Here is a 25,767-nt window from a genome sequence, read left to right as displayed (position 1 = left end):
AGTAAAAAAGACAACAAACAAAATATCACAATGCCAAGTTTTTATACATTTGTGTAATTTTATACACCTTCTATGCGTGGTCATAAAGATAATAAATATTAAAATGTTCAGAAGTTCAAAAAGTTCCCCAGCCTCCTCGCTTTTGTCTTAGTGAAATGGTAACTAGTAAGCAGCACTGAGGGAACCGTGTGAGGATCATTTCAGCTATTTTCCTTTTCATTTATTATTATTACATACTCTTCATAATGCTGTTGAAAGGCATCTCTGTCTCTGGCTTTTGCTTATAGCTGCATAAAACTGTCTCCTCAGGCTCTCTGTCCTGTAAGACTGGGTAATGGCTGTGAGAAGGTTTGGGTTGCAGCTGCTGAAGCTCACTGTGTGCTTTCAAACTCTGAACCAAACCTGCTGAACCATCAGATTAACAAAGAACTGATCACACACAGACACTCGCTCCCACACACTGAACCCTTAACATATCAAACATCCACTTCAGGAGGGACTGCCGTGCAGAGGGGAACGACAAAACACAAAGGGAAAAAGTACACACACACACACACACACACACACACACACACACACACACACACATACATACATATGAGCTGCTTCTGCAGTGTCAGCAGAGGTAGCTCTGAGTGTTATTGCTCAGGGGAGATCCTCTTCCCTCAGGAGATGATGATGATGATGGTGATGATGATTGTGATAAAGAAGCCAGCGGCTGAAACACAACTCCTCTGAGATCTGCACAGATTTTTAAAATAAAGAGATAACAGTGGTTAGTCTGATCCGTACCGGGCTGAAGTTTGATAGATCATGGTTGTAGGACAAATTTAGACCAGAGGCGGATGACTGTCCAGTAGGAATGCCTTTTAGCTCTCCTCTACAGGCTGGTTTAATTAGCTGAGGAATCCTAATTTATAATCTAAGCACTTTTAAAAGACTCTTTTTAAACACTCCAGTCTGAGTTTAATGTGAGAATAGAAGCGGAAAGCGGATCTGCTCTGTTTCGGCCTGACGTCTCCCTGTCAGGCAGGGTGGGGGCAGTGAGGATGTCTCTCTGCCTTCCTGACTGACCTTAATGCTCACAATCATCATGTCCTCCCCTCATATCCACGCTAAACACCCTGCAGCCCTTTACAGCACTTAAGCTTTCAGGGTTGTTCAGTTAAACGCGACTGTCAACTCACTCTGTGAAATTGCTGCGTTTTCATCATTTTAGGGATGGTCTGATTAATGAAGCGTGGTTTCCTCGCGCAGCAGCAGTAAGACCGAAAAAACGGACGCAGCCATGTGTCTAATCTATCAGTTTAAACTGTGTTTAAATTCATTTAAGCTGAAGTTGTGCTTTCTATGAAAGTTGTGTTATGTACATTTATGACTGACACTCTTATCCAGAGCTCTTACAGGTGAACCATGTTACACAGGTAGGAGAATGTAGAGTTGGGAGTTCTCCCCAAAGACTATTCCTAGTGTGGTGTGCTTGCCTGGCCTGAGAATCAAACACAAGTGTGCCACAGGGAGGGCAGTGTTTTTGCCCCCTTTGCTACCCCTGTCAAGCGTAGTGGGAGTGAGGGGTTTTGTTGATGTGATATATATATATCTTTACATCTGTCCCTGATAAACCTTCGCTTTAACTTACACAGTTAAACTGTTTATGCTAGCAGCCGCAGTTGCTCCAAAGAGCGTAATGGTGCCGTATGGTGCTGCAGGACTGGACTGGACTGGGCTGGGCCGGGGCCAGAGACGAGAGCAGGTGCCTGGGCAGGAAGACAGCGGCCTCAGCCTGAGCTCTGGAGCTCCAGGAACATCCAACAGTCTCAACAGCATATGCTGCCACTCAGCTAATTAGGATGTGTGCGTTTAGGTGGGGGTGGGCACCTGTGATAATGGAAGGATAGTTCAAAAATAGGACAGGAGAGGGGGTGGGTTGAAGTGAATGTGATTGTAAGACTGGGATTTAGTCGCAGTAGAACATAATACACCAACATACCACAAGCAAAACAGCCTCAAACACTGGCTGTGTCCCAATTGTGCCCTACACACTAATACTCTAACCAGGTATAGACTGTATACTAATCTTAATAATGCAGGTCTGGCAAGTTAGTACACACAATATTAACATACTGATCCATTTTGTGCTAACAGGAAGGGATGAAGCGTTGCTATGCACTTGCATTATTTTCTGCCAGTTTTCATATTTTCCCTGAATAGCTCCTCCTTTTCCATTTCATACAATAGAGCTCATCAAAACCAACTGAAAAACTAGTTGTTATTACTAACTAATACGCAACTGGGACACACTCATTCTGTCTAATGTGTGTTCTTCTTCCACCAGAGAAAGTAGTTCCTGCATATCACTTCCTCTCTTAATTTAACTCTCTCTTTGTTTCATGCAGACACACATACAAACATGCACACACATACACTCTTAATCACTTATCAAACACTCAGTGATTAAAAAAAAGGTTAATTATGACAGAAAAAGAAAAAGAAAAAGAAAAACACGACAAAGTCAGAAGTTGTGCCGGAACTCTGTAACTCTTTCATGTGCGCGTCCCCTTTCACATTCTTCACGTGCCAAGTTGGATCATCCACAAAGAGACCGCCGTACCCTGCCTGATCACCACACACACACACACACACACACACACACACTCCTGCACACGTTCAGATTCGTAATGTGGGACAGAGGAAGGTGGCAACAAAGGGAAGGAGTGTAAAAAGAGGACAGAAGCAGGCTCGTCTCCTCCTCTCTCCCTCGCTCTCTCTGTCTCCTGGGCACCTCTGTTTTTGGCTGGGTCACCTGAGTCCTCCTATTGGCCACAGCTCACAGGTAGCTGCGTGTGCGGGCGTCTGACGGGCACGGGAGACGAGGAGCTCTAACGAGGACACACGCGCACGCTCCTGCTTTGATGCTGTCCCCAGTTACTTAAGGGTTCCCGTGAAGGCACAGCATCCTCCAAGACATTGCCTTCATCAATTAGTAACGACCGTCCCATCAGGTTTTAATTAACGGGGAAAAACACACACGCGTCTCGGTCATTAAGCATTAATTCTGCTGTTTCTGGGTGTCGGTTTCGGGCTCTTCCGTTGCCAAGGGCCTGATTTACATTTGTGTTTTTGTGCCCAGCTCTCTCTCACACACACCAGCACTGCAGTTATTCCAGCTTGTGTGTGTATGTGAATGCCGTGTGTGTGTGTGTGTGTGTGTGCCACAGGCCAATCCTCTGTTGTCCTTTGGGACAGTTTTCCCTGTTTCTTGCTGAGAACCTTTGGGGTTTCTTTAAAGCATAGCTATAGGAGATATGTCATGATATACTGATCCAGGAACAGTTTACGGCTGTGATCTAGAGTGGATTGACTGATGTCAGCACTTACACTACTTCATCACTTCAGCAACATTAAAGTAAAGAACACTGGTGATCTGGTTCTGGTGGCTCCTGTCAGGCGGTGGATATAATGTATTAGGCAGCAAGTGAACAGTCAGTTGTTGAAATTGACTAAAACCAAACTGGGATGTTCTACTTGACTGGGATGTTCTACTTGACTGGGATGTTCTACTCGACTGGGTAACAGCATCTCCAAAACATCAGACAGGTCTTGTAGGATGTTCAGGGTGTGCAGTGGTCATTGCTCCAAAGAAGGAAAAGCGGTGAACTGTTGTCCTTCAATAGGTGCCCAAGGCTCATTCATGCGTGTGGAAGTCCTACCTCACGACTTGCAGGACTTGCAGGATCTGCTGCTGATGTTAGTCTTGGAGTCAGATACCACAGGACACCTTCAGAGGTTTTGTGGAGGTCATGGATTCTTAATACATTTTGGTGAACAGAAATGCCCATATTAAAATGACACCAGTGTTTCTCCTGCTCAGTTCCATTCAGGTATATTGAGGCCTGTTATTTTTTAATAAGCCAAAAAGCAGCAAACAGGAAAAGTAAATGTAAAGTATGTAATGTAAATGTAGATAATCAAAGAAAGTGTCAGAGGAAGCAGTTTGAAATGTGAGCAACAAAAACACACACACACACACACACACACACACACACACACACACACATTAAGTAATTAAAGGAGCAGGAATCCGGGGATTCCACTTGAGATGTCTCTGTGGATCTACTTCTTTCAGGATCTTTGTTATGAATGCTTTTGCCTACTTTCCTCTTTCTCTATGCTGTGTGTGTGTGTGTGTGTGTGTGTGTGTGTGTGTGTGTGTGCTAGGGGTGTATCTGAATGTGACTACATTATTGGGAATGGGCAGATAATCTGTTCCAAACACATACAAATACAGACACCAATAGGGGGCACTCTATCCACTGTTTCACTGCACAGCTCCCAGTTCTGACCAGTAGTGTTTAAACGCCACTTATGATGTGAAAGCTTTCTTGACTCTTCCTCTCCTGTCCGCCCTTCTTAATTCTGCTGATCTGGATCAGATGGCCTCAGTAAATATAGCAGCAGAGCTGACTAGCTGATGGATCCACATGAGTATCAGATCAGCAGAATCTGTTTAGGGAGAGAATGTTTCAGTAACATGTTCAAGCTGAAGAGGCTTTCTTTTAAAAGTCTATAAAAGTTATAAAAACTGGATGTGGGTTTTAATAAAAGCAGAACACTGAACACAATCAGCTCTGCGTTGATCTGTATTCTGACTTTATATTCTTATTCTCACTTTAGTCTTTTATTGTTATCTCTTCAGTAGAGTTCTGACTGATTAATAAATATTTGATTATTGTATTTGTCTGTGTGACTGTTCTTTTCACTGTGGTTCAGTCTTAATCCAGAAGATAGCTGTTTCCTTTATAAGGCTAAGATCACTGAAGTACAGCACTGCTTTTTATTTTCTTATTAAATGATAATGAAGATGGGAATGTGTATAGTGGAGCACTGCAGAACAGTTACAGAATGAAAACAGAGAGCTGGAGATGACAGAATCAGACTGATAAGTACATGTTTAAGATTTGAGAGCAAATATGTTGAAAATATATTAAATATTGAACTGTCAGGAATGACTTCGAGGGGTGGGGGAAGGAGATGGAAGAACAGAGGCCTGATAAAGGATATTTGGATGGTTCAGTGGGAGTTTGGCTGTATGTGTACATGCTGTATTCACAGTAGCTTCCAATCTGCTGTATCGATTAGAGCCATTGAGCAATCCTTTAACAACACAGATCAGCACTAGAGAGCATTACTGTCCTTTCTCCCCAATCACTCAACACGGATGATGCTAGCCAGTTAGCATGTTTTCTGATGTAATAGAATTAGTTAGCGTACTCCTCCAAGCTCCTCCAAGCTCCTCCAAGCTCCAGTGGTGTTGTGGTAGCAGCAGGTTTAGAAGAACTTCTTCACATGTCTTGGAAGAAGAGAAACTGAGGCTGCAGGCTGGGGCGAGAGAAACCTTGTGACTTCTTAATTAAATAAGTCAATAATTAAGTGGAAGAATCTTCAGTTCTGTGCTGCAGTGTGCAGATTTACTTGGTGGTCAGTTTTGAGCTGACCTTTGCTAGCACTTTCCAACACAGCCAGGATATGACATAATAATCAGTTTTCTAGTCATTATTAATCAAAACGCTGCACTTCTCAGAGTATATTACTTTGTGCATTCCCCACAGATACCTCTCTCTCTCTCTCTCTCTCTCTCTCTCTCTCATTAGAAAGTGCTGATATGGACAGATTTGAAAATACACTGGGGTGTTTTCCATCAGGTAGTCCTGTAGGCAGAGCCCAAAGCTGGTGGGCTGTCCCTCCTGAGTGTTGCACTGCTGGGAACCGTTCATCTCGTCCTAAGGAAACCCTCAGGTAATCTCTCTCTCTCTCTCTCTCTCTCTCTCTCTCTCTCTCTCTCTCTCTCTCTCTCTCTCTCTGTCTCTCTCTTTCTCTCTCTCTCTCTCTCTCTCTGTCTCTCTCTCTCTCTCTCTCTCTCTCTGTCTCTCTCTTTCTCTCTCTCTCTCTCTCTCTCTCTCTCTCTCTCTTTTCCTGTCATAATTTTTATTTTTAATGCTTCCAGAGGAACATTGAGCTTTTAATCCCATGAGTACAAATATTTTAACATATTCAGTGTGTGTGTGTGTGTGTGTGTGTGTGTGTGTGTGTGTTTTCCTATACTTGTGAGGAAATACTATACTCATGGACTAATTCTAAGATCATTTTGTTAGTTCATATATATTTTTGCATGTGTTTCCTTTATAACAGCACTTCTTGTGTGTGTGTGTGTGTGTGTGTGTGTGTGTTTGCATTGGGACAGCTTGTGCTTGGACAGACTAAGTGTTTGGAGTGCTTTAGGTCATTTGCTGTCACTGTACCCTCCCAGTGGACAGGGGCGTGGTTATGTGGTAATATTTTAAAATCTGATGACTGTGTCGGTCGTGCCAGTGGTGTAATGATAAGACACACTGCACTACACACACATCCACACTCACTCACTTGAGAGTCCCCGAGGGTCGCAGCACAGTGGCGCAGGGTGACAGGTGTGTGGCCGGAGTGAAGGATGCCGCTCTTTCCCCATGGGATTCTGGGTAAAAATAACACTTCTGAGGTCCCAAATCCCCAAAACTATCAACAACACAGCTACACCAGTGAGGACACCAAAGAGCCCCCAAAACTCAACTGAACTGCAGCACTGAACCCTAAACACACTGGCGAATGTGGTTTCTGACACTGAGTGACTCACTGGTATCTATAAACATGGCCTAGTCATTAAAGCTCATGCTAGCCACACTCTTCAGGGCCTAGTTCTAGGTCCCAGGTCATCGTCATTCAGAAAGCACACCTTCACAATCAAACATCGCAAACCAAACCTCTAATGATTATTTTATTATTAGTGTTTCAGGCCTGATACACCCTCATCATCAGTGTGTTCCTGTAAGTGTGTTGGTGATATATCTGAGGCTCAGTAAACCCCTAATAATAATCATCTCCCCATACTCTCTCTCTCTCCTTCAATCCTTCTACCCCCAATCTCCGTCTTCCCCACTTTTTCCTTCCTCAAACTCCTCCTTCCACAAAAAGGGACCAAACCTCGCCCAATCACACCCTCCTCCGCACAACCCTATCATTAAGTGGGCGGGGTGATTAGATTTAGAAAGAGAGCAGGGTGTGAAGGTGGAAACTCATACCCACGCGGGGGTCTCCCTGATCAGTGCCCCCTCAGAGACGCTCAGACTCGGGCAGGGTTGACTCCAGAGCGCCAGTGGAGAATCAGGGAGCTGAGGCCAGGTCCAAAGACCAGGACGGTGCACTGTGAGCTGGACAGAGAGACAGCTGGAGCCCCATGCTGTTCGGAACCAGAGACCCAGACCCTGGACGGGATGTGGGGACGTGGACGCACACCGGCCACACACTCACCCAAGAGGTTGGTTTCCCCCTCACTCTCATTTTCAAACAGTCTGTGCTTTGTTACTATTATTATCAATGAATTTGATATGAATGAATACTGATCATTAATTATTCTGTTATTACACAGTTAATTACAGATTTTATTTACATTTCACAGATGATTTTTAAATTAGGTTTGTCTTTCTATTGTTTTGATGTTTTGTTATTTGTTTGTTATTTTAGACATTTTGTAATTAAATGTTTTGAGGAAGAAGCATCAGAAACATTTCAGTTTCAGGTTTTAGTTTTTTCTCCAAACTTTTTATTTAGTCATTTTAAAAGTTAATCAGTCATTTTTGGTCTTTATCTTATTTCAAAGCCATATTTCAGCATATTTATTAAAATGATTATTAGAAACACCCGTGGAATGTGTCTGCTGGCACCTTCTGTGTACTCCTGTTTTAATAGCATGGCTTAAACAGTGGAAGTTTCATTAATTAATTATACTCTTCTGTCTGTCCTGCTGATCCTGCAGCCGGAGATCAAGAGTGAATCACAGAATGTGCTCAGAGAGAACGTGGACGAGGTACGGAGAACTCACCTCCATCCCTCACCTCCACCAAGAGCTTACAGATCTGACTGACTGACAGCCTGACTACAGGCTGGGTATGTGTGGTTAGATGTTTGATGTGTGTGTGAGAGAGAGAGAGAGAGAGTGTGTGTGTTCGTAATTAGTACTCATTACACATGTTATGTCCCTCTATCAAGCCTCAGTAAAGAGGAGAGCTATGCAGCTGCTGCTGAGACCAGTTTGTGTGTGTGTGTGTGTGTGTGTGTGTGTGTGTGAGTGTGTGTGAGCAGGGAACATCACAAGTGCTGACAATTAAAACACTTCTGAAACATTCACTCATGTGTCCGAATCGCTTAAGGGACGTGGCTTTCATTTAAGTGTTCTATTTAAAAGTATTAAGCAGCTCCATGTGTGCTGGAGTGTGTGTTTGTAAAGTAATCATCCTCTTCATCCTCCTCTTCCTCTCTCAGGTGATTGGCTGTACACAGCCTAACTGCACCTGCGAGTGTTTCCAGCCTGGAAGAGTCAACCTCAGGTCATGTGACCAGTGTAAACATGGATGGGTAGCTCATGGTGAGATTTGAATATATATAATTACATTATGATTATATGATACATACTGGATATAGATGTATACGTGTGTGTATGTCCTGCCAGTGTATCCAGAGTAAATAACATTCATGTGTGTGTTTGGTCCAGTACTGAACTCCATAGGCTTGTAGCACTGTTCTGAAAGTGTACAGGCCATCAGAGTTAAGTGTGAGGAAAGTAGATACAGGTGTGTGTGTGTGTGTGTGTGTGTGTGTGTGTGAGAGAGAGAGTGTGTGTAAAAAAGAGCAGAGAACCATCTGGGGTCTCAGCTCACTGTATGACACTCTGCTGCTAGTTTGTCATATAATGAGGACATTTCTGTCTCTAATATATGCACTGGTGCTTTTCTTTTTTTCTGTTTATGTTTGTGTGTGTGTGTTTGTGTGTGTGTGTGTGTGTGTGTGTGTGTGTGTGTAGCAGTGAGTAAGCTGAGTGCGGGGGCGGTGCAGTGTTCAGGGCAGGTGGAGATAGTGCAGTGCTCGGTGGTGTTTGATATCAGTACTCTGTTGCTGTACGGGACGCAGGCTCTGCCCGTGCGTATGAAGATCCTGCTGGACCGTCTCTTCAGCGTCCTCACACACACACAGGTCATCACCATTCTACACACACTCGGCTGGACCCTGCGCGACTACATCAGAGGGTACATACTACAGGTATTTACATGCACACACACATTAATCCTCCCCTATATAGTGTATAGTATAAACACACACACGCACACGCACGCGCACACACGCACGCATGGGTTTATAGGAATATACTTATCATAGGTCTATTCAATTATTACAATTACTGCTGGGAGATAATGATCTGCAATAATACAATTATTAGCAATTAATAAAGGCTATATTTGTAAAACAGGTCCATCAAAATGCAACCATATACTGTATATTAAACATTTTATTATATTATACACATTATATATGTGATTTTATATGTATATATATATATATATATATATATATATATATATATATATATATATATATATATATATATGGGATTCTTAATAATTAATATATATATAATATTATGGGATATTATTATTATATATAGATACTTTCATATATACGCATATATATATATATATGCATAAGGGACATTATTAATACATATTGACACATATACAACTTATGGAATGTGTTATTGTTAGATATAGATTCTTAAATACATATCTGTTTGGACACTTTTGGACATCTGGTGCTTTAGAATTTTAAATATGTACAAACACACACACACACACACACACACACACACACACACTTTTAAAGTGTTTTTAATAATTGCTTAAGCTTCTGTGACACAGTGAGCAGTGTAAGACAGTGACCACAGCTACTGCACAATAATGCACATTTGCTCATAGGCTTCATCTGAACATGTCGGGTTGCACACACACACACACACACACACACGTGTCAGATTGAATTGAGTGGATTTAGGTTCTGTTCTCCAGCAGTGAAAGAAGAGTCATCTGTCTACATACCTGTTGGCATACCTGGTTTACAGGTGTGGGTTTTAGATTTGTGTTTAACAGCAGTTTGCACAGATCTCAACTGACCGCTCCACAGAAACAGAGCAGGAATGTGTGCCTCCACACCAGCATTACACTCATTAATCCAATTAATCAACATAATCCAAGACAAAGAGAACTGAAATATTCAGATTTGAAAACAAGGCTGCTGATCTAACCAGCAGCCTCGTGCTTTTGTTTTACAAGTTCAGTTTTACTGTAAATATTTAATGGAATTTTTAAGAACGGAAGAGGAAGTGATAATCACAACGGGATCAGAACTCTATCTTCATTTTCAGTTTTTTTCGGACAGCACGAAGCTGCTGGTATTTAAAGGTTCTGTGTAAACTGCTTAGTGAGCTGATGAGGTCTTAGTGCTGTTGAAGGACATTATTAGATCAGTATCTGCATGCTGATCATTGTGTTGAGGAAATCTGGACCAAAGCTTTGCACAAACCACCTCAGAGCAGGTGCTGATCCAGAATCAGTCCTCCTACTCTCCCTTTTTTCTGGACGCTGGCCTCAGGTTCAGTGGTCTTCATGTCCCTGTGTTTCCTTCCAACCTCACCGAACACTCAGCTCCTCAGCAGTCAGGTAGAAGCGAGCCAGGTAGAGGGATATGTGTGTGCTGGGAGCACAAACCTGGAGGACATGAAGCCTCAGAGAGTTTACTGAGCCAATTCTCATTACACCTTCCCACTCCCTTCCAGACCAGCCAGGAGATGATCCAAACTGCAGGGTGTTAGAAACTGGGTACAGAACTAGACTGTCACACCCATACACAGATAGAGTTAATGGGTTCATGGTTGTTTTGTTCTGTAGTTTTGTTGTTAATTCTGTAATTCCATGACTGCTGCTCGCTTGTCATTTTTGAAAGTCTAAAATAATTAACAAATTATTATGTTTAAAAAACGGGTTTTTTAGCCCACATTTAGAATCAGCACACTTCTCTGGATGTTAGGTCAATCTGTCTGTTAGTTTCTTTGCAGATGTTCCTCTGGGGGTCCGGGGGTAGTGTTCTGCCATTTACGGTAATGCTGGCTGAATTGTGGGTTTCACAGTGATCACTATCTAACATCATTTAAACATCATTGAAACAATAAGAGATACCAAAGCACAGAGCCCTGTGGGACACCGCAAACATCGATCTATTTTTTTCTACTGCTGATCTTTTTGTGTGTGTTTTGGTGTAGGACTCCATGGGGAAGGTTCTGGATCGCTGGGTGATCATGACCCCTGAGGACGAGGTTGTGACCTTACAGCAGTTCTTGCGATTTGGTGAGACTAAGTCCATTGTGGAGCTCATGGCTGTCCAGGAACATCAAGATCGTCTGGCGACGTCAGTCTCCAGAACAACTAAGAGTGACTCTGACATCCGGCTGTTCATTGAGAGCAGCAGCCACCATCGCGGCCTCCAGAGCGACACCGCTGGAGGTCAAACGCCACCTAGTCTGCACCACTTTGAAAACCTCCCAGGGGGTAACCTGGCATTTTTGCAACCATTTCAGTACAGCGGTCAATCCACATCATCTCCGCTAATCTCCTCACCCTCACTTCTCCAGGAGGCCTCTGCCGTGGCCTGCAGGCTACAGCAAACCGGACAGAACCATGGAACAGATATCAGCGAATCTGTGGCTCTTTTCAGAGGAAGCAAAACAGCCGGTACAGGCACGAGCTCTGCGGACGAGAAGATAACCCGAGGTCGGCAACTTGACCGGGAACTTAACAGCAGTGTTCCAGGGCTGGGAGAGCCTTCAAACAAACTGCAGAGCATTACAGACACAGACCCACAGGTTGTGTTAGTGAAAGGTGAGCGTCCAGACTCCTGCCCGACCTCTTCCTCAGGTGTGCGAGACCGTGGCCTTGGCCTGACGGTGCGAAAAGGCCGTGTGAGCTGCAGCGCCTGCGGGAAAACCTTTTACGACAAAGGAACCCTGAAGATCCACTACAACGCAGTCCACCTGAAAATTAAACACCGCTGCACCATCGAAGGCTGTAACATGGTGTTCAGCTCCCTTCGCAGCCGCAACAGGCACAGTGCCAACCCCAACCCACGGCTACACACTCCAGCACTGCGCAACACACACTCGCCTCAGCACCAGCTGCCCTCAGCCCAGCCCTGTGCCACAGTTCTGCCCAGCAGAGTCAAACCTCCTCTGGACGTTTCTCCTCTGGGCATCCCCTCTTTATCCTCATCCATCCTGGAGGCCCCACACGCACCACTCATGTTCCCCTCTGTGAAGGCGGTCCAGCCCGTCCTACCATTCTACAGTGCTGTGCTATCTTCTAGAAGTTCATCTATATCGAATAGCCCTGGGGTCACCAAGACCAACAGTGGAACATCAGTGATTGATCAGGCTCTAAAACAACAACATACGTCCCTTTGTGAGGGTAATAATGCAGCTACGGCTCAACTATCAGCCAATCAGACCAAGCTAATTAGTGTGGTCAGCACAGTGCCCAAGAAGAAATCACGCAAGTCCAGCATGCCAGTGAAGATCAAAAGGGAGACACTCAATGAGCAGAACCACAGTGAGTTCATGGACGATGGTGATGATGATAATAATTATGATAGTGATGATGATAATGATGATGCTGATGATGAAGAGTTTGGGATAAAAGCATATCACGTTAACGGCCTAGTGACCGGTCATCACTCCTCGCGAACGTCAACACAACCTCCAAATCGACTCACTGTCAACAAATGCCACAGTTCCAGCAGTCACAGTGGCTACTTCAGCAGAAGGCCGGGCCGTGAAGGAGATGACCGTGAGGTTTATACGGCCGACAGCAATAACACTATACAGAAAACCCAACACCTCAGCCATAACCTTCAGAAAACACACAGACCCTCGACCTGCATTACAACCGTCAGCATGAAGGAGAACGAGGGTGTGATGGAGAAGAGGATGAGGAGAGGAGGACAGAGCGGAGGAGAAGAGAGAGGTCAGCCTCCCCTAAAGGTTAAAGAGGAGGTGTATGACCCCAGCTATGACCTTCACTACAGCAGACACTGTGATTTTCATAACTGGGAAATCAGAGGTGTTGCTGTGACGGCAGCTGTGATCTCTGACCTACGGAAAGACTTTAACTCCAGCTCGGATCAAGAGGAGGAGGAGGAAGACGGACCAGACGGACGGTCTTTATTCTGAATCAGAGACGTCGTTCTGTACACTGTGGATAGCTTTTAAAGTTTTAATTAAGAATTTAAATGGGTCAGAACTGAGTGTCCAGATTTAAATGAATGGCATGTTTTTTTAATAATTAAATTATGTTAAAGTATTGAATGTAGTTATGAATATCCAGACCCACTATTGTGAATCATATAATTAATATATATAATCATTATGTAAAGTCATTCTGTGAGTTCTTTTTTTTAATATTCAGAATAAAAAAGCATCACAGTTTAAAGAAGCTCGAGCTTATTTTGTATTTCATTCTTCTGTGAGACCCTTCAGTGAGAAATCGCTGCATTAGCGCCGTCTGGTGGACAAACTATTGAACTGCTCCTAATGCACTGTGTGCTAATAGTTGAGGACATTGTTTATTTATGCTTTAAAACACATTGTTTTGTTATAAACACGAAAGAGAAAAAGTTATTTGTGTTCTGTGTACATTTGTTCCTACAATAGTGTCACTAAGGAGGTGAAATTGTAGCAGCACAACCGCTCAGTGGCGATGTAGTAGTGTGGTAGCGCCCTCTGCTGGACGATAGTGAGCAGCTACAGTGTGACAGAGAGCGAACAGAAAATTAGCTGCCGGGGATCCGTAATGTGATGAATCTACTTTAATTTGACAACTTCGATTTTTACACCCTTTAATAGACTTAATAAAGCTAATAGACCAGCCCAGAGTAACAGCTGCTGTTCAAGCTTTTGACCGCAAGGTGGCTCCAATTAGACAGAAACAAAAATACCTCAAACACACATATTCTGTATGTACAGGATTTTGTATTTCGAGGTAGAAATATGGATTTATTGAATGTTGTTGTATTTTGTTGCTGGTTTTTGTCGGCTTTTGAATCGCGTACTTTACAGTTTTGTTAAAATACAGAGGACACTTTTCCCCTTTAAATGGCGCTTTGCGTCCTTCGTTGCATAACTGTGGAGATCAGGGCATTAGTGCCGCCTAGTGGCCATAACGACGAACCTCCGCTGTTAATGAACTGTAGCTGCAGCGGTGCTTCAGGCCAAATCTACAACACAGGAGCTATTGAACTAAATTATACAGCACATAAATAATAACACCTAAACGATGGAAACGTGCCACCATAGAGTCTTTTGTGTGCGTTAAAGGCTGTTAGCGCCCTCTGCTGGAGAACTGTGGGCAGCAGCAGACGGAAGGCAAAACATTTATTGTTGTGTTTTTTCAAGCAACCGGAGTATTACAAGTCCTAAAGTGCTAAGTGCTAAAACTGCTGTCTGTATTTTGTGTTTTTTGGATTTTCAGGATCGAAAACACAAATATAGATTTTGTCATTTCATTTTGTTTCTGGTATTTATTAGATTTTGAACCAGTATTACATTTAAATCAGGATTTTTAGAGTTGTGAATTGTTAAATTAACAAAGACATTTCCCCATCTATCATCGATCATACTTGCGTCCTTTAAGACAAGAGTATAGATCTGTTTATTAACGTAATTATTTTAGGGAAATATTATATTCAGTAATACAAATATGAGATCTTCCCCAATCGCATTTTAACAGTGTGCAGAGGACATTAAATCAAAATAAATCGAAAATGACCGAAAAATACACCATATTCCCTCGCCTTAATAATAACCCTTTGGCTTTATTTTATTTAAACATTACAGATACGCACAATGTGTATTAATATGTCATATTTTGGGGAATATATGAACATATTATGCGTATATGTATTCTGTGATATTAATAATTGAATAATTAATTATTGTTTTATTATTTTATTTTATTATTTTATTAATAATTTAATAATTTCCCCACAAATTCCTTCGTACTCAGAATTTGTAGATCGTAAAAAAGCCCGAGATCCAAACATCAGATCTACAAACACTCTCTTCCCGAGCGACACATGAGAGTCCTCGGGGCCGCGGCGGGGTGTCCCCCCCCTGTGTAAGCCGTGTTGGTACGGTCCTGCCGCGCTGAGCGGGAGAGCGGCTCTGATGGTGTTTCAGCGGAGCGGCGCTGCAGAGCCGAGGCGGTCAGCTTTCCTTCAGTTTCTGGAGGCTGCGGCTCAACTACAGTCCTGCCTTTTTATCTATATGCAGTTTTCAGCCGGTGAGTCGCTTATTATTGACCAGAGGGGCTAAATGCACGGATATGGGGTTAGTGTGGGAAATGATCCGCTCCGCGTTGTTGTTGCCTCTGTTGTTTTGAGCTAAATTAGCCTGCTAGCCGCAGCGGGGGGACCTACATGAACCCCCTGCCTGTGCCTGCTTCAGAGTTCTGAGTGAACAGGGGGTCATGAGTGAGTAACAGGGAAGTTTAGTGAGTTCTGAAGGAGGTTTTCCTGTTTTACAGTAAAAGGGAGCGTTATCAGGTGAGCTAGCTGACCGTGTCGCAGCCTCGTCCTCGGATTCTCCGGTCCACCTTAAACTGCCGCAGCGCCTGTGCTGCAGCGCCGGGGCTCCACAGTCAAACGACGCTGCCAGTTAAGGTGGAACCGACCATTCGAGTAAGAAGCTTCAGCCTCCAGTCAGGGTTTTTTTTTGGGGGAAATATAATCTAATATACCCTATATATCAGGTGTTTGTGGAACTGCCAATAGAATAGGACCCTCTGGAGCAGATCAACATCATGACCCTATTGGCTCCATGCTGCCTAATAATGCCAGGCGTGGACTAGAGGGGTATAAAGCCCCCCAGCATTGAGGAGCTGTGGAGGAACTGTGGTGGAGCTCCATCCAGTACTTTTGGGATGAGGTGGGAATGAGGTGCAGCTTGACGTCACTAATTGACTTGTTGCTGAATGCAATCAAATCCTCACAGCAATGCTCCTCCTCCAAAATCTAGCGGAACGCCTTCTTCCCTGGACAGTAGAGACAGTTACTCCAGCAAAAGCAGGATCAATTTTTAATACCCCTGATTTCAGAAGAAATGAATGAGCAGGTGTCCCAATACTTTTGTCCATATAGTGTATATGATATGAAGTGTGATGCAGCCCTCTGAGTTTAGTCTGAGTTGGAGTCACATGCTCTTTTTACTTTTTCAGTTTAAGATGAAATCTGAATCCGATTTCGACCACGACTTCAATCCTGGAGATGTAGTGTTCGCTAAGATGAAGGGGTATCCTTTCTGGCCCGCCAGGGTAAGACATGTCCTTTCTTTTCTGTTTAAACACGTCATTAATGCTGTACATTAACGAGACATTAGTAAATCTGTAAAATTCACAAAGAAGTTCAGCTTTGATGGATAAGTCCTGGTCTTTATTTAAGGAAAATGAGTTTGGGGATGCTGGTCAGTTTCCTGAAACAAGGTCATGCTTAAAAGGCATTTTAGTGTGATCTCACCACTGACCTAACAGTGTAGACAAAACCTAAACCCAAAACCTTAAAGCATAGAAACGGAGATTTCAGACAGTTTAAAGCAGTTCAATTAAAAAAGCAAAATCGTGTTTTTGTGTGACGTCAGATTGCAGATGGAAAGGCCCCCAAAAACAAGATCCCGATCTTCTTCTATGGAACGCACCAAACGTGAGTAACCCTCAGCAAACACGAGCCCGGGCAGGCGGCCGTCGTCACAGGAGCTAAATCAGTCCTGAGTACTGTTTGAACCCCTGACAAATTCAGCTGACCCTGTTCAGAGGAAATGTGTTGCTCTAACTCATGAGGTGTCGTCCGCTCCTCCTCCTCAGTTCTGAACGTTTCACAGGAGGGTGTCTAATACAGATATGAACACAGCAAAAGATCTGTAGATAAAGAGCCGACACTCCAGGACCAATAAAGAAGAAGCAGTCAGAATAACGAGAGGCTGCAGTTGAGAGTGGAGGAGCTGAACTACTGACCATACATGACCTGTCCGGTCATTGTGGAGAACATGCAGCCGCTGCTGCTCCAATCTGGACACAGATCAGTTACTCATGGGTTCAGACTGATGTGAATTCACCATGAAATGAGTGTTACTGAATTATTGAAAGTTATGAATACGTTGTGTGTGTGTGTGTGTGTGTGTGTGTGTGTGTGTGTGTGTGTGTGTGTGTGTGTGTGTGTGTGTGTGTGTTGGAGGACATACCTGTGGATGGGAGGCCTTGACTTTTGTAGCTTATTCTCTCCTGCTTTTCTGTAGAACTACACTGGTCCCCAAAGACATCGTCCACTACTGGCCCAACAAGGAGAAATATGGCAAAGCCATGACACGAGGGGGCTTCGATAAGGCCATGTGGGAGATTGAAAACGACCCAGGTGTTGGCCTCAGAGGTCAAAAGGTCAGAGTTCACCACAGGCACATTATTATAGAATGGGTTTTGTGCTTTAGTGTGATGTTTATGATCAGTGGGAAATGTCTGGGGTGGTCCATTGATTGTTCCTCTGCTAAATTATATCACAATATGTTCTCCTAATGTGTTCTTCACTTTACATGGCATTTTCTGTTGCTGCATCTTCAATGATTCATCTGTGTTAACTCTCCAGCCTCATCAGCAGGGTCTCCAAAGTGTCTACACAACACACAGCAGAGAGGGAAATGCCTCCTTCCGTCAACATTTAAAGTTTATGTATCTCTCTGTTGTCCCTCTCTCTCTATCTTACAGAAAGCAGCTCTGGTGAAGAAGGTACAGGAGAGCCGGCTGGTGCGCAAAAAACAGAAAAGGACAGAAGAAGCCAAAACGCAGAAGAACGAAACATCGGCTGAAAAAATCCCCACGCCAGCGCGTGCCCCTTCAACTAAACCCTCCACGCCCAGTAAGAAAGAAACATCTTTGAAGAACACAGAGAGTCCAAAGACAAAACCGCTGCCTGAGACGCAAGCCAGGAGGAGAACGTCCGTAGCTGCAGCAAAGGAAACGCTTAAAGCCTCCAATAAAGTGACCAGTGTTTCAGCCGCACGCTCATCCAGGAGAGTGACCCCTGTGAATAAAATCATCCAGAACAAAAAGGCCATTCTCGTCAAAAAAGCCATTCTCACCAAGAAAGTGGGTGTGGTGAGGAAAGTGGGCGGGGCAAGGAGGAACTCTGCCAGAAACAAACTCATTTCAAAGGCAAAAAAAGTTCAAATCACCCAAAAAGTAGCAAGAAACAGGACTCCAGGAAATAAGCTGAAGATAAAACTGCCTCTCTTTGCAGCGAAAAAGGCAGCAGAAGTAAGTGTTCTGTTTATGAACCCAGTTTATAAACTGTACAGCTGTTTTGAGTTTATTCTGTTAGGGGATGGTGTTTGGAAAAACCACGTAAAAGCTCCAGACCAGAAAAATGTCCAGATTTCTGCTAGAACAGAATTTCTACATCTAAAAGAGATGAAAAAAAAGAAAAAGATGAAAAGATTTTTTGAGAGAATTTTAATTATTTAAAACAAATAAAAATCTAAATATTTGATAGTCAGTATAGATAAGACTCCTTAACTAGGAATCGCAAGATGTTATTAGCTGTTCAGATTTTATGGAACGAGTTATGCTAACTTTATGCTGCTTGATAGGAAAAGAAAACCTGTTCTGTTCTCATTTTCTATGATCTACCAGTTCTCTATTATATCTGCCCATTATCCTTCATTTTACAGTCTAGGGTACACAGAGTGTATTGTTAATCATGCCATGTTGGATCACTGATTTCTGGTGAAGTCTGGTAAAAGATATCCTGTATATTTTAAGGCCTATATATTGCAGAAATAAATATTGCCAAGTCAGTTTTTTCATACAGAACTAATCTCAACACCTCATTTGAACCTTTCCTGGAGGAGAACTATGGCCATTCATGTCTCTGAAATTTAAATTTTAACATGTTAAATATTTCATAGTTAACTCACAAATTCTGAGCATGATGAAGGACTGTATGTTTGATATTGACCTGTGCAAGGCTTGCTGTTGTGTGTTGTACTGCAGGTTCTGAAGCCCTCTGCTGTGGTCAGTCCGGTCAATGAGGCTCTGATACAATCACGCAGTCAGAAGAGAAAGCTGGAGGAAGCTTCATCTAATCTGAAGGAAAACACTCCAACCTCAACTGCTGCTCCTTCAGGTACAGCAGTTTTTTATGAGTTCATTTGTTGTCCTGCAGGGCTTCTGTAATGATCTGTGCTCGGTCTCTCTAGATAAAATATACTGTGCCTTTAAAATCACATTAACCTGATCGCTTATTTGGGCTAAAAATCAGCCAGTATCAATACATAGCTAATACATCCTCCCATCTCTGATGTCCGATTGTCCAGTTGCGTTGGAGTGTGGTAACGGTAACCTATTTCCCACCTGTGATTTGTTTTGTTTTTACAGCTTCTATAAAGAAACAAGAAGAGAAGAAAGGAGGAGCAAAGAGGAGGAGAGGAGAGAAAGACCGAGATGAGGGAGGACAGAAGGATGAGATTTCGGTCAAACCACAAGAGGGTGAGAAACCTGCAGCTCTACAGCCAGGAAGAAAGAGGAGAAGAGGAGAGAGAGAAGTGGTGGACGAGAGTGAAAGAAAAGAGCGTGAGAGTAAACGACCGAGGAACATCCTGCCGAGGAATGAGGGGAAGGAGGGAGAAGAGGGGAGTAGCCTGAAGGAGACGGAGGAAAAGAGACGGACAAGGAAAGGAGCGCAGGAGGCTGAGAAAGAGGAGGAACAGGATGAGGAAAGGAGGGAAAAAGAAGAGCAGGAGAAAGAGGGGAAGAAGAAGCCACAGCAGGAAGAAACGGCACGGAAAAAGACTGATCAGGTGGATAAACTGAAGGAGACGGAGGAAAAGAGACAGACAAGGAAAGCAGTGCAGGAGGCAGAGAAAGAGGAGGAACAGGATGAGGAAAGGAGGGAAAAAGAAGAGCAGGAGAAAGAGGGGAAGAAGAAGCCACAGCAGGAAGAAACGGCACGGAAAAAGACTGATCAGGTGGATAAACTGAAGGAGACGGAGGAAAAGAGACAGACAAGGAAAGCAGTGCAGGAGGCAGAGAAAGAGGAGGCACAGAAAAAGAAAGAAGAGGTGGAGAAACTGAAGGAACAGAAGAGGATGGAAGAGCAGGAGAAAGTGGGAAAGAAGAAGCAGCAGGAAAAAGAAGAGGAGGAGGAAGCTGTGCAGAGAAAGAAGGAACAGCTGAAAAAACTGAAGGAGGCTGAGGAAAAGAGGCAGACAAGGAAACAAGAGGAGGAGGAAGAGCAAAAGAAAAAGCTTGGAGAAAATTTAGCAGCAGCACAGAAAAAGGAAGTAGAGGTGGATATACTGAGGAGCAAAAACGTGCAGGAGGAAGAGCAACAGAAAAAGCCTGAACAAGCAGCAGTGCAGAACAAAAAGGAAGCTGTAGAAAAGGGACAAAAGGAGAATGACGGAAAGAAGCAGCAGAAAGAAATGGAAGCTGTGCAGAAAACGAGAGAAGAGCTGGATAAACTGAAGGAACAGAGGAGGACGGGAGGACAGGAGAGCCAGAAAGAAGAGGAACAGAGGAAGCAGCAGGAAGAAGAGGCAGAGAAGGAAGAGGCTGCTGGAGAAAAGGAGGCAGAGGGTCAGAAGAAGGAGCAGGTAGGACAGTTCATTTACTTATATCGTTCTTTGAAGCACAACAACACAAGCTCTTATTTACTTTATCTTACTCTCTAACAGAGGAGTAAGGTCTTGGCTGAGAGGAGGCTTAGTGTGCTGAAGTCTCTGCAGGGATTGGTCACCTCCACCAGGGGAAAGCGAGAAAATCAGAAAAACGACAAACCCACCAATGAGATCACTGCAGAGACCACTGCGACTGCAGATACGACCACAGATAAACCCTCAGTGAAAAACAGGATGGTGACTGAAGACTCCAGACAAGTCACTCCTAAGCGCTTGGAGAGGAATCATGCAGTGACTGATGACGGCAAAGTTTCTGTTATAGCAGGAGAAGAGGGGAAAGTGGAGACAAGTAAGAAGTCACCGAGTGAGTGGAGCAGAGAGCGGCCACAGAGAGAGGAGAGCAGGTTATCTGAGTAAGTGAACTGCAGCGGCTCTAATACTCAGATCACCTGTAGCAGAGCTGTGAGATTTACAGCATTATTTTAGCCACATTTACTCCAAATGTAAATGTAGTTGATCGTCCGAGTTATGAGTCTGCTTCTTTAGTTTTACACTGGAGCTGCAAGGCTAATGTAGCCCCACCAGTTAGTATCATCTAACCAATTATCACACACTCAGCTCTGCAAAGCTTGAGTAGGCTTCTTATTGGCCAGCTTCCCTGTTGCTTCCATTTAGGATGGAGTGGGAAATTCAATTAAAAAGCTGGCCAATAAATAAAAAACATTTTCACCCTTGTCTGACTGGTCTCTAGAGTCTGACACTGTATGATTCACTGTTACCTACTAAACCTGGACCAGGTTCAGTCCTCTAGATGGACACTACTACTACTGTTACTTTAAAGTCCCACTAACCCTTCAGATCTGACGCTGCCCCCTTTGACTGACTAAAAATGTGTTTTTATTTATTTATTTAATTTTATTATTGCAGGCCGAGCAAGATGAAGGGTGAGGAGGAGAGAGTGGACATTCGGAGGGGTAAAAGATAACATCAGTCCTATAATAGAAGATAATGTGCACTTGTTGAATACAGCGCTGCAGTGCTATAATGAGTTAAAACCTGCTGATCTGAAGTCGTTACAATAAGCAGACAAATGTTAAGCTTCGTAAATCCTCAGGTATTATTTTCTAAAGCTGAGCAATAGGCTGTGTGGGTCAGTCTGCTAACTCTGTCCCTTTTTGTCTTTCTCTTTCAGCTTCTGCTCTGTCAGTCACAGACTCTCTGCTGTACAGACTGCACGGGGATATCCGAATCTCCATGACCCTCGACAATCCTGTGAGCTCAAACACACTCTTGCTAGCCACAATAGGAGATAACTCGGTACATCAGCTGTGTGCACTGTTTTCTCTTAAACATGAATGAATGTCTCTCCTCTCTCTCTGTAGGATGTGAGTAAGTGTTTGTTGGCACTGGATGAGTTGAGCACAGTCTCGGTTTCCTCTCGTCACATACAGAACCACAGCGAGCTCATTGACACACTGAGAAAGGTACACACACACACTTCGATCCCTATAGACCTGAACCTGTTTTTTCATGTGTTTTCCATCTACTCTTATAGGTGAGTGTACCTATATTTATACGTGTGTGTGTGTGTGTGTGTTGTGGGCAGATGCGCTGGTTCCGGGGCAGTGAGGACATCATGTTTAAGGCCTCTATGCTGTACTACCGCTTCAAAAATATCTACCTCATTGGAGACTCGGATGAAGCGCTCAGTCAGGAGTACATAAACACACTGCAGGAGGACAGGGAGAGGGAGGAGAGGGAGAGAGTGGAGGAGGAGAGAACAGAAACTTCATCCCATGCCTTTCAGGCTGCTACAGGAGGTAAAACACGTGTACATGCACTCTCTAGGTCCTTGTATTCTGTGCAGAAGATATTTAAAATTTTACACGCTGTCAACATGATGCATGATAAGTAACACTAAATGTGTTAATAAACAGTTTAATAAACAGCACCATTCAATATCAGTGCTGATACGTTTTACTTAAATACAGTATAATCTGTATACCAGGGAGGACTGACCTGAAAGTGAATTAAACAACTGAACAATCTGTGTGGTTAAATGTTTCAAATGAGAGAAATTAATTATTTCGTTTTTAATTTTAAAGCAGCATTACGCAAGAACTAGTATTTCTTGCTCTTGTGCTCCCCCTACAGTCAGGAAGTATAATTCACGCTTTGAGCCACTACTAAAGGACATACTTTTCACATGTATTTCTGGACAAGCTGAGAGATACAGAACAATCTCTGAAAGTGGCCGAAGCATGTGGGCTAAGGCTGTAGAGTAATATTACAGGACTTGGCACAAATACAACTCTGGTTACTCAGCATTACACGGTTCTTGCGAGCATGGTCCTGCCTGTTTCACCAAAGTTACATACTGTAATAGGCAGAATGCCAAGCCCAGAGTTAGAGACTATATTCCTACTCAGTTAAAAGTGCTACATAATGTTTCTGTAAACGACACCTTTTTTATGAGTGTGATTAATTCAGTTAAAACTGAGTTGAGTGTAAATCTCTGTATATTAGAAGAACTGCAGATATCTCTCTCTCTCTTTATATTTGTTGATGTTTTTGTAGTTGCAGCTGAGGGGTCTGATGCAGAGACACAGTCCACACAAACACGAAGCAGTAACCTGATACGGCACAGGTGTGTATTTCTGTGTGTGTGTGACGCAGTGTGAGGGTTCATAACAGTGTTTGTGTGGTATGCTATTTTGGTTGATTTCTTACAAAGTGGTCATTTCCTGCCTCAGTGTGTTTATTCTTAAAACTATTATGAACACACAAATCTAATGAACTGCTGTGGAAACAGTACGTTGCATCTTTGTTTTTGAAATTTCTTTATGAATAGAAATGGTCAGTATATACGTCAAACAGAATATTTTACATGAATTCAAAATATTTTTTTTTGTTTGTTTGTTTAATGTGTCCTGTAAAGTATGGAGATATGAGGTTTTGTGCCAACAGTGGCTAAATGTCTATATTTAGTAACACTTTGCTGTGTTTTCTGTCCAGTGATGGTTAATGCGAGTCTGCAGTAACATCACTTCTGTGGTTTCTTTCTAGTGAGTTTGCAGCGGAGAGGAGCTGACCAACACAGCTGGACTTTTAAAGTTTCCTAGTTTCTATTATTATCATTTTTTTTTATATAATCTTTCATAGTGCAGTTGTGCACAAGCTGTATATCACCGGTGCTGCAAAACTGTGGGTGCAGATTTGAAAATGCTCAAATCATCTGGAACTTACAGACCAAGTATACGTATCTCTGTCTATCACACACACATTTAGTCTGCCATCACTTCAGAATGTCTGGCAGTGAACTATCTGAGAGTAAGACTGATCCTAGATCTGCTTCCCACTCTTGAAAGCATTAATGGCGGGGAATTCTACACAGTTTTACCTTTCCAATATTTCATGTTTATTGCATCTAGCTGAGTAGGGCTGGGTAATATGTTAAATCTGGTATTGTCAAATTGAAAGACAATTTTACGATGCACAATATTTATCACAGTATTTTGTCATGCAGATCATCTGTAGCTGCAGATTTGAAAAAACTGCAACCCAAATACTTTCTTATGTTTAATGTTGTTTTGTTTTTTTGTGTCTTTAACTGGACGAATTACACTCTTTATAATAAAGTGCATTACGCAGAAGTGGCCATGTTCTTAAGGCACTGATGATATGGAGTATGTACTCATAAAGGAATTTGCGAATCACAATAACATTTTACATGATTCGATAAAATATCGTCATATTGCCCACCCCCATAACTGAGCATTAATCAAAGTCAGGAGGAGTGTTTTAAAAGATTTCTTTATGGTGTTAGTCCTGGGAACCGGATCACAAAGTCTGCAATAAATCTGTAAAAATATTTTCTTCTGTCAGACGTCTGGTTCAGGTCCCCACCGCTGTGAACGGTTCTGACTGAGCAAGTTTATCTAGAACTGAGAGAAACTCACCCAACCAAACCCATCAAATCCCACCACTTTCTTCATGTCAGCCTTTAATTATGCAGGGAAATCTTAAAACTCTGGAATTCCCCTTGTGCATCGCTGCCACTAGGGCCACTTTACAAGTCTGCTGAACTAAAACTCTTACAAATTCTGTAAAAGCCTGGAAGTTTTAGAACAGGACGATGTTAAGGACGTTATTCTGTTCTGGGACGTTTTCACACAGGAGCTTTACTACACTTACATTTCACTTAAAGCATTATGGTCTTTTTCCACTTACAAACAGCCTGTATATCAGTCCAGTATATCGTTTTTGATGACTATCAGAATATTTATTTCTAAAGGTTTTTACACTATAAAGTAAGCAGTGTTAAGTTCACTACTCAGCGCTGGTTATACGCCGCGTATCGCTGAGCTTCTGTCCCAAAACTAGCTAATAGAGACGAGAGTAATGGAAGAAACCTGATCACAGTGTTTTATTATAAAATCCCTTCATAACACATCAGTGTAACATCATGCATTTTTCAGCATAATGTATTTATGAATGCCTGTTTTGTGTGCGCACACACACGTCACCTACATACACTGTGTAATGAAGTGTGAATGCGGGGCCTTATAAACTTTCTGCTGGTAAATGTCTATAATAAATCTGGATTAAAGCTGGTGTATATCTGGATTCAGTATTAATACTGTGATCTGTATTAACAATAATGTTTTAATAGTAATCATAATTCATGTAATTAGTGTGTAATTACAGTGATGTATGACATGATGAGGTCACTGCTGTTTGATTGCAGTTACTGCTACTTCTGGGTGATCATGTTTAACTGAATGACAACCTTACAAAAAGCATTACATATTAAACTACTGCTGTGTGTGTGTGTGTGTGTGTGTGTCTACTGATCTTTAGACCTGGTTCTCAGTCCAGGTCTAACTTTTTTATGGGTTTTCTCAGACTGTTGTGTAAATAGTTGTCTGTTGTGGACAGTTTGTGTGTGAAGCCATGCTCTTATTGCTTCTTGTAATTAAAATTGTTATTTCTGTACCAGAACCTGTGATGGCCTTTTATCTGTGCTGAACGCTCACACACTCTGACATTAACAAGCTTGATTTATAGGATTATTCGTTTATGATTTAGAAACCTGTAGTACAATAATCGCTTGCATAGAAAAGACATTTTATTTTCTCTCAGAAATA

General features: G+C 42.8%; 2 protein-coding genes across 2 annotated transcripts; both read left to right on the top strand.

Annotated features, from left to right (window-relative positions):
* Nucleotides 1-7,262: 7,262 nt before the first annotated feature.
* On the top strand, nt 7,263-13,135 carry LOC140576611 (zinc finger protein basonuclin-2). The gene is made up of 5 exons (XM_072696077.1): nt 7,263-7,348; nt 7,847-7,897; nt 8,353-8,455; nt 8,891-9,126; nt 11,177-13,135. The coding sequence occupies exons 1-5, from the start codon at nt 7,268-7,270 to the stop codon at nt 13,133-13,135; spliced, it is 2,430 nt and encodes an 809-aa protein (XP_072552178.1). The 5' UTR covers nt 7,263-7,267.
* A 1,989-nt stretch (nt 13,136-15,124) lies between these two features.
* Nucleotides 15,125-25,565, top strand: LOC140577451 (uncharacterized). The gene is made up of 14 exons (XM_072697438.1): nt 15,125-15,242; nt 16,176-16,271; nt 16,595-16,656; nt 17,249-17,387; nt 17,712-18,260; nt 18,996-19,128; nt 19,380-20,596; nt 20,678-21,033; nt 21,548-21,594; nt 21,813-21,892; nt 22,003-22,104; nt 22,227-22,440; nt 23,198-23,267; nt 23,687-25,565. The coding sequence occupies exons 2-14, from the start codon at nt 16,182-16,184 to the stop codon at nt 23,709-23,711; spliced, it is 3,084 nt and encodes a 1,027-aa protein (XP_072553539.1). The 5' UTR covers nt 15,125-15,242; nt 16,176-16,181; the 3' UTR covers nt 23,712-25,565.
* The last annotated feature ends 202 nt before the right edge of the window (nt 25,566-25,767 follow it).

Source organism: Salminus brasiliensis, chromosome 14 (genome assembly GCF_030463535.1).
Source record: "Salminus brasiliensis chromosome 14, fSalBra1.hap2, whole genome shotgun sequence".
Classification (NCBI taxonomy): Eukaryota; Metazoa; Chordata; class Actinopteri; order Characiformes; family Bryconidae; genus Salminus; species Salminus brasiliensis.
This window is presented reverse-complemented; position numbering and strand designations above follow the sequence as displayed.

What these genes read in the sequence shown, in the direction of transcription:
- LOC140576611 (XM_072696077.1), top strand. Translation starts at nt 7,268, where the DNA reads ATGCTGTTCGGAACCAGAGACCCAGACCCTGGACGGGATGTGGGGACG. An exon ending in GCCACACACTCACCCAAGAG is followed by an intron (nt 7,349 to 7,846) that starts GTTGGTTTCCCC and finishes CTGATCCTGCAG; the next exon opens with CCGGAGATCAAGAGTGAATC. An exon ending in TCAGAGGGTACATACTACAG is followed by an intron (nt 9,127 to 11,176) that starts GTATTTACATGC and finishes GTTTTGGTGTAG; the next exon opens with GACTCCATGGGGAAGGTTCT.
- LOC140577451 (XM_072697438.1), top strand. Translation starts at nt 16,182, where the DNA reads ATGAAATCTGAATCCGATTTCGACCACGACTTCAATCCTGGAGATGTA. An exon ending in ATCCTTTCTGGCCCGCCAGG is followed by an intron (nt 16,272 to 16,594) that starts GTAAGACATGTC and finishes GTGTGACGTCAG; the next exon opens with ATTGCAGATGGAAAGGCCCC. An exon ending in TCATTGACACACTGAGAAAG is followed by an intron (nt 22,105 to 22,226) that starts GTACACACACAC and finishes TGTTGTGGGCAG; the next exon opens with ATGCGCTGGTTCCGGGGCAG.